The sequence below is a fragment of the Cervus canadensis genome, chromosome 6 (genome assembly GCF_019320065.1).
Source record: "Cervus canadensis isolate Bull #8, Minnesota chromosome 6, ASM1932006v1, whole genome shotgun sequence".
Lineage (NCBI taxonomy): Eukaryota > Metazoa > Chordata > Mammalia > Artiodactyla > Cervidae > Cervus > Cervus canadensis.
The window spans coordinates 22,631,048-22,640,393 of record NC_057391.1 but is presented as its reverse complement, the minus strand read 5'-3'; the positions used below and the strand labels follow the sequence as shown (position 1 = coordinate 22,640,393).

Sequence of the window (9,346 nt, the reverse complement as noted above, 5' to 3'; positions counted from 1 at the left end):
AGAACAAGTAGTCAACAAACAACATACACTATTGCTCTTGGGCTTTCCAGGTGGCACAGTGGTAAATAATCTGCTTGCCAATGCAGGAGATGCAAAAGACGTTGGTTCAGTCCCTGGGTCAGGAAGATCCCCTGGAGAAGAAAATGGAAAGCCACTCCACTATACTTGCCTGGAAAATTCCATGGACAGAGGAGCCTGGCTGGTTATAGTCCATGGGGTCGCACATGCACACTTGGAAATGAGCTATGTGAGAGTGAGCTTATAGGGCAGTAACAGCTTAACCATCCTAGGGAAAAGAAGATGTATTAACTTCAAATATTTTAAAAAGTTTTTTGTGAAGACCTAGGTGAAATCACTAATAAAAATATCTTGCTTTCCCCATTTTTCTCTTTTGTTCTTTTTGTAAAATTTGAAGAAGATGCCTTAAGTGAAATAGTTGCTCACAGTAACAACCTCTTGTATAAGATCTTGTCCCCTTTATCAGAGCAGATGTTTCTGTTCTGGTGATGAAGGCTTTATGGCTGCTAAGTTTCCAGGTTCACACTCAAATACTTGGCTCACAAAGTCATAATAGTGAGAGATTTGTGACTTTTTAAAAAAAATTGTTTTAGCTATCCTTTAATTTTCCTCAAGTGCATGTGACTACATGATAGAGAAAACTAAAGGGCTAGAGTCCACCATATCAAAACATGTCACCTAATAATTGAAATTCAGAAGTGAAATCTTTCCCTCCACAATACTCAGCAACCAAAAACATTTTGGCTGCTGACTTACAGCTATTCAGAATGGTCCAGAATCTTGCTGAAAAGCCATATACTTTGAATCTTTATTTTCTTTCCATGGGCATCACAGCAGTCTCCAAATGAGCCAGACCAGACTCATTTTTCCATCTATTATCTTTTGAACACCATCCTATGGCTCCTTTCTTTCTTGTAACTATCCCAGTATACAAGTAACAAAACTAAGATTAAAATATTTATTAACTTCTTTTTGCTGTAATTCAATTGAGTTGGAATATGCATACACCTACCCTCTTAAATGCCTTTATATTGTGTACTTATCAGGGATTATTTCTACTTTCCAGGTTATGATTATAATTGAATTACATACATATTCAAATAGTTTTGCATAATACCTGCTGCATAGTACGTACAAAACCAGAGAAACACCAAGAAAAAAAGTTGAAGAGGGTAGACAGGGTAGGAAATTAGAAAATGATTTGAGCTGTGCATAGTAAATATTTCTATGAGATGAAGCTCATAGATTTTCTTTTTTTTTTGCCTTTGCTTTGTATATGAAAATTAACTTTTACCAAGTTAATCAACTTTACTTTTGTAAAGCTTTTTATTTTATATTCCCCTAGAGTAGGAAATGGCAAACCACTCCAGTATTCTTACCTGGAAAATTCCATGGACAGAGGAGCCTGGAAGGGCTACAGTCCTCTGTAGGCCTACAGGCCTACAGAGTCAGCACGACTGAGTGACACATACAGCCAATCAACAACGTTGTGATAGTTTCAGGTGGACGGTAAAGGGACTCGGCCATACACATACATGTACCCATTCTCCCCAAACGTCCCTCCCACACAACAGTGAGCAGAGTTCCCTGTGCTATACAGTAGGACTTTGTTGGTGTCCATTTAAAATATAGCAGTGTGTACATGTTGATCCCAAACTCCCTAACTATTCTTTCTCCTCATTCTTCCCCCCAGCAACCATATGTTCATTCTCTAAGTCTGTGGATATGTTTCTGTTTTGTAAATAAGTTTATTTGTATCATTTCTGTTTAGATTCTGTATATAAGGGATGTCACACAATATTTCTCCTTTTCTGTCTGATTTGCTTATCTCAGTGTGATAATCTCTAGGTCCATCCATGTTGCTGCAAATGGCATTTATTTCATTCCCTTTAAGGGCTGGGTAATACTCCATTATATACCTGTACCATATCTTCTTTATCCATTCCTCTGTCAATGGACATTTAGGTTGCTTCCATGTCTTGACTATTGTGAATAATGCAGTGAACATTGGAGTGCATGTATCTTTTTGGACCATGTTTTTTCCTCTGGGTATGTGCCCAGGAGAGGGATTGCTGGATTATATAGGAATTCTACTTTTAGATTTTTTTTTTTTTATACTGTAGTGGGTTTTGTCATACATCGACATGAATCAGCCATGGAGTTACATGTATTCCCTGTCCAGATCCCCCCTCCCACCTCCCTCTCTACCTGATCCCTCTGGGTCTTCCCAGTGTACCAGGCCTGAGCACTTTACTTTTAGTTTTTTGAGGAATTTTCATACTGTTTTCCACAGTGACTGTACCAATTTACATTCCCACCAACAGTGTAGAATAGTTCCCTTTTCTCCACATCTTCTCCAGTGTTTATTGTTTGTAGATTTTTTTGATGATGGCCATTCTGACTGGTGTGAAGTGATACCTCACTGCCATTTTGATTTGCATTTTTCTAGTAATTAGCAATGTTGAGTATCTTTACACGTGCCTGTTGGCTATCTGCATGTCTTCTCTGGAGGAATGTCTATTTAGGTCATATGCCCATTTTCCCACTGGGTTGTTTCCTGTTTTGTTATTGAGTCATATAACCTGCTAGTATATCTTGGAAATTAAGCCCTTGTCCATCACAACATTTGCAAATATTTTCTCCCGGTCTGTAGCTTGGGTCTTCGTATTGTTTATGAATTCATTTGCTGTAAAAAAAACTTGTAAGTTTTATTAGATCCCATTTGTTTATTTTTGCCTTTATTTCTATTGCCTTGGGAGACTGGCCTGAAAAAACACTGGTGAGATTTATGTCAGAGAATGTTTTGCCTATGTTCTCTTCTAGGAGTTTTATATTATTGTGTCTTATATTTAAGTCTTTAAGCCACTTTGAGTTTATTTTTGTGTGTGGTGTGTGAAAGTATGTTCTAACAGCATTGATTTACATGCAGTTCTCCAACCTTCCCAATACCATTTGCTAAAGAGTGTCTATGTCATAATAGGTAAACAGGGTTTCAGAGTAATACATTTGAGAGATTAACGTGGTTTGGCCAAAGCAGTAGCAGTGAAAATGGCAGCGGTGGTTCGATTTGGCATTAATTTTTAAGATACGGCCAACTGGGTTTCTTTCTGGGTTAGAAGGAGGCAGTGAGAAAACAATAAGAGTCAAAGATCACTAAAGTTACAGCAAGAGATGTGGACAGCACGGAGGTGCTCTCAGCTGTAAACGAGAGCTGGGGAAGGAGCGTGTTGGAGGACAGTTCAGAAGGTGAACGATCAGAAGGTTAGTGCTGCTCACATTGAACTGGGGCTTCCCAGGTGGCTCAGCGGTAAAGAACCTGCCTGCCCAGCAGGAGATATGGGTTTGATCCCTGGGTCGAGAAAATCTCCTGGAGAAGGAAATGGCAACCCATCCCAGTATTCTTGCCCGGGAAATCTCATGGACAAAGGAGCCTGGGGGACTGACATCCATGGAGTTGTAAAAAGCTGGACATGACTTAGTGACTAAACAACAACACTTTAAATTAGAATCCTGATCCTTCAGAATGCTACTGGTGTGGAGACTTTCCACACCAGTCTATTCCAGGTCGGGTCTTGCATAGCTGTGAAACAAGGGACTCGTTGAAAACCTTGTTTTTCCTCAGGACCACGCACTCCCCAGGACTCTGCTTCTCCTTCTGCTCACTTTCATCAGAGCAGAGACCTCTCTAAAACCAGGTCAGGCTGAGACCCTGAGTGTTTTAAGCTACAATGTCTGAGAAGGTTTTTGTTCAGCTCCCCCTGCAGACTCAGGCACTGTGTCACACAGAGCACAGAAGTACTTGGCAGAGTCACTCCAATGGGCTGAAGCTTTCATCAGGTGGAAGGAGTTTTCATCCTTCTTGAATTCAGCCTCGAAGCCTTTGATGCCTTTAACCCGGGTGGGCCCTGGTAAATACTTCAGTAGCAATTGGAGGCCTTGGCTGGGGTACTGGACATACCAGAAGAGATAAATAGATCCACCATAAGAATAGTTGCATCTCAGCTCCAGATGGTTTCCTTCAGAGACGTTGATGTGACCATCAGGCTGGGTCACTAACTGGGCTCCAGTTCCTCCTGCAACATCAATGCAGCATCAGTGAATCCAGGACACACCTATCTATAATGAGACAGTGTTTCCATTCAGACACCCTCAGAACAAAATTCCTTCTATACAGGCAGAAGCATGGAATATAATTTTACTTACTTGCTGTGAAGAGCATTCCAAGTAGCAGAAGAGTCACTGAGAGCATGGCTACACAGGGAGGAAGATCTCCCTTGAGGAGCAGGAAGGAATGTGCCAGGGTGTGCTGAGTCCTTGTAACAGGGAAAATCTGAGAGTTAAAGAGATCCCTGTTTAGGCAATCCTAGCTACTACCAGTAAGAAATGCACTTCAATGAGCTGTAAGATAAAGAAGCTCATAGGAGTAAGACAAACACTTCCAGTTTATGCAACATCACCCTCTGCAGGTCAACAAAAGAAACAAATTGAGTCTTCAGGATTTTCTGCCCCATCTCCTTTCTGCTCCTATTTAGGCTTGAGTTACTTAGCATTTTAAACTGATGAGAATGTTTCAAAGGTTTGCTTACTAAGAGGCTCTTTTAATACTATGAATTAAATATAATCACATAAAGTAAATTATCCTTATTTTTATAGATGAGAAAATTGAAGCAAGGAAGGAAGGATGTAATTTGTTCAAGATTACAGTAAGTGATCTGAAATTTGTCCCATTGGTATGATTCAAGAATCTGTATCATTGGCCACTGACAATTCAGCACTATGGCCATTAGTCTAGATAAATCAAGTCCTTTAGAAGTTAAATGATTTGTCCAAGGACATATAAGGATTAGAACCTAATTCAATTAGACTCCACTATGTTGTCATCTACTGACAACTATTGACAATACTACTCTTTAAAATAAATGTAATTTCACCAAGACACACACGCAGAGCAAACTTCACAAGAGAATAGAAACTAAAGAAAATCTCCAAGGAACTCAAACACTGACGTGATGGCCAGTAGCAAAGAGTATCAGAGAAACCTCAAAGGTAGTCCAGAGAGGTACATGGCAAATCAGAATTGACTGGTGTCCTGAAAGAGAAGGAAAGTGGAGTTTTAAAGAGGAAGGACTGTCCACCAGAGCAGATGCTAAAAAAAGTCTACCTAGTGAGATGATGACTGAAAAGTGTCTGTTGACTTTTAGCAGCACAAAGATCATGATTTCAGTCTTTCGGCAGAAACTCAACTGTAGTAGAGACAAGACAAAGGAGAAAAATTTTGGAATACAGAAATCTCCTTCCAGAGGCTGAACTGTGACGGGGAGAAAAGATATGGTTCTAACAAGACAAGGATGTTGAAATGGTAATCGTAGGGGTTTTAAAGGTTGAGATATATTTACATGTTTTTGGAAATGTTCTATAAACAATGGATCAAACTTCTGAAGAGACAGCCAGGATGGAATATGGACCACAGGTAGGAGAATTAATTTGTGAGGAGAAACAGTTATTTCCAATTTTATTGGAATGAAGGAGGAAATAATTGGTTTGGATTTCGGTATTATTTCAGGGTATGAAGGCAGAAAGTTGACACATCTATTAATTTAATGATTTTTTTCTTCTTGTAGGTAGAAATTAAGTACCTTCCAAGATAATTAATAGAAGAGATCCTGGGTTAAGAAATCTGATGAGTGTGAGAAGTTTTGAAAAAGTCACTGTAGGAATTGACAATGAGAAATGATTACAGAGAAAAAGAATACTTTCTTGGAAGCACTGTGGGTCTAGTTAGTGTTGGAGGTGATCACATTTCAGTGACACCAGCCTGCCCATCTGTGTGATTTTCTTGAACTCTGCTTTATCAAAGTATATAAGAAAGTAGGTTTTTTTTAATTTGATCTTTATAATGACTGAACAGTATTCCATGGTATCAGTGTAATATAGTGTTTTTAATCATTACCCCAATGGAGTACATAAGGCAGATATCAATCCATGATTAGGAATTAATAAGATCATTGATATGACATAGAATTAACTCAAAACAATGAAGTTAGTGACTAAAGACTGATTGAAGGAGGGCTGTGAAGTTTAGATACTGTAGAAAGAGAAATAAAAGATTGGAAACGTCTGAGAAATAAGATAACAATAAAGAGATCTGGGGACTAAATGATCATAAAGAGTCAAAGAGCGAATGCAGCAGAAGTATATGAGTATAGAAATCTGAGGATGCAAGGTTTAGACAGGATGTAAGATTTCAGAGGTGGAGTGGCATCTACCTGGAGAAACATCATCACATCTTCCTGGAGTGTGGCCATGGGAGTTTGTGACTGAGAGGGATCCTAACTGATAGACTTCAAAGTTGACGAGTTCAGGTTTCTCTCTGAATTGCCCTCTCTGAATTTAAGTCAAGGAGTATCTTAGGTTACAGTAGAATCTTATGTGTGTACATCTTCAATATATAAGGGAGAGTGCGGCGGCGTCGCACTGAATGATTCTCACAAACACACAGGATCGTAAGAGACAGTGCGGGGAGGCTCGGGAAGAGCAGCTCTGAGGAAACGCCTGGCGCGTGTTTGTTGGTAACGTGTCAGGTGATCTTTAACTGAGAGCAGGAAAGCCAGACGGAGGCAGCACTCTAGGGCTAAGGAAGCGACCTCCTGGAGGTCTGGAGGAAATAACACCAGAGTCCTAAAGAAAGGCCTTTGAAGAAAGGGGGGCTTGTTTATCATGCAGAACAGCATCCTGCAATGCTGACGTGTCAACCAGAACATCTAACTTAAAGGCAGGGGAGAGCAAGCAAGGAGGAGGGAGTGAGTGAGAGTCAATTCCAGGAGACGTTTCTGAGCAAACAGTGAAACATGGTTCCCCCAGAGAGTGTCTGATGTTTATAAAGATGAGAGTGATGAAAGGAATAGGGAAAAGTAGGGGTAAAAGGTAAAGCCTCAAAGGGTCAAAGACAAGAGTCCTTTTTTGGGGGGTGTGGGAGTGACAAGCATGCTGTTTTCATTTCTAAATTTGAAGTGTTTTAGATGAGGGAGGACCAGAAGTAACCACAAGTGAAAGAGCTGTATTACAGTCAGGTTTCAGTTAAGATATGTGGAAGGAATTTTTACAGGGGCTACTGAATGTTTGTTTTCAATAGAATGAGGATTTAAAGTACAACGTAGAAAGCAGTGTGGGGTGGTAAGAGGTGGTTAGGTCAGTGTAGAAAATTAAACAGGTCAGACTCCTTGGTGAATCATTCCTCTCTGCAAGAAGTCAATCAGGGGTAGAAGCAAATGTGCCTTCAAAGGTCCTAGTACAGAGGAAGGTGGCCACAACCAGATCAACTGGCGCTCAAGTCTCTAAGAAGATGTCATCAATCAGTAAATTTTGGTTATCCCAATGGATTATTTTCAGAAGTTTTCTTTTCTTTGTGTTCAGGAAATTGTCTTTTCCATGTGCCATATGTGTATATACTTGTTACTTGTTTCTTATAACCCTCTTACATCTTATCTACTTCAGGGGGCAAGTCAATTTGAAATCACCTAGTATGTTGCACATTTCACGCAATTCTGATAGAATGAATTAGATATGCTTCTAACTTAGACTCAGTCTCTCAGATATGCCTAACAGATGGAGTTTGTGAAACACTAGAATCCTCAATGTGGCATCGTTCACATCGTATTCTTGGATATTCAAAAAGACAGAAATTTGTCCTGGTGTGTAGGATGTGTGTGGAAATGTAAATAGCTGTTTATCATACATTGGAAATTGTTTTGATTCTGTGAGTGAAATCTGAGGTAACAGATACTTGTACTCAAGTCTTGGAAAGCACAATGAGAGGTGCTCTAGCACTTTCCAAAGATCAGCATATCCCTTCAGGACACTTTCAGTCACTTTTTCCCTCATTTCCTCCCCTTCCCAGCTTCAGAGCTCACTTGCTTATTTCCTCGCTTTGCTTTTCCTAAAACTTATCTTTTTATCTGTTTTATTTGTTAAAATGTCCTCAGTAATTAGCATAGTACCTGACAAATAGTAGCTGCTCAATAAACATTTACTGAATAAAGAAATATTCTTGGCTGAACATTTTACTGACAATTGCTAGGGATGCAACAAAATATAGAGGGCATGAGTTAGATCTTCTAAAAACATAGAAGAAAGAGTCAAAGGACATCACACGGGATCTCGTAATGAAGACAAGAATGTATTCCAAAATCCTTATTCATTCACGGACTCATTAAATTTTTCCTTCCTATTTACTTTTTTTCTTTCCTTCATCCAACCCTCTATCTTTTTCTTCCTTCCTCTTTGTATTCCCCATTCCTATCATTATTAAATGTGAAATTGGTCCCCAACTATTTTGTTAGGCTCTTCCTGTGAACTTCAGTTCGTTCCAATACACACTTCTCTTTATCTCTGACATTCTTCATAGACTGTGATAAATGGCACAGATTTCTGCTTGTTTTATCAAAGTGTTTAATTATTGTTTGTCATAAGGTTGACACCAGATAGTTTGAAAGATGATGATTGCATGTAGCTAGATAGAGTCCCCTGGAAAGATGCGAGGAATTCTAACTTCGCATAAAAAAATAACAAAAAAAATATTCATTTAGACATCAGTTGATACTCACAGTCAACGTGTCATCACAGCTGTAAGTCAATGAAAATGTAAAAATGCACATGATGATTCAGCAATGTGCCCAAGGAAGCACAGTGCTTGTCAATCCTAAAGTAGTGAAACAATTTGATTAATAAAAAGCCTTCTCTCATATTGGGGCTTCCCAGGTGGCACTAGTGGTGAAAAACCTGCCTGTCAGTGCAAGAGATATAAAAGACATGGGTTCAGTCCCAGGGTTGGGAAGATCCCCTGGAGTAGGGCAAGGCAATCCACTCCAGTATTCTTGCCTAGAATCCATGGACAGAGGAGACAGTCAGGATACAGTCCAGAGGGTCACAAAGAGTCGGACATGACTGAAACGACTTAGCATACATGCACATTGTGTATAGATAAAATATATTTGGACTGTTAAAATAAAATTCACAGGTAATTTCCTATTTGTGGAGGATGCAAGATATGTCCTCTCACTCTGTTGAAGTGTGACTGTTTACAGCATATAGAGGGCAAGATGCCACTTCTCCAAAAATTTTAAATGCACCCTTTATTGAACATCTAATCAAATTTTCTAGTATCTAATTCATATATCTAATTAAAATTTTCATGTAGATGCCAAAGTGATCCTACAAAGATGTGTAAGATTCCACAAAGATGAGTAAGATGTTGTCTTCATTATAATTATTATAATAATTATTATAATTACTAATTAATTAATTTAATGATAAAATGTTTCAAAGTACT

The 9,346-nt window shown here is 39.1% G+C and overlaps 1 gene segment (V, D, J or C); it reads right to left on the bottom strand.

Moving 5' to 3' along the window:
- Positions 1 to 3,741: 3,741 nt before the first annotated feature.
- Positions 3,742 to 4,399, bottom strand: LOC122444228. The segment is given in 2 exon segments: positions 3,742 to 4,091; positions 4,222 to 4,399. Coding segments are annotated over 2 exon segments (396 nt in total).
- Between the last annotated feature and the right edge of the window lie 4,947 nt (positions 4,400 to 9,346).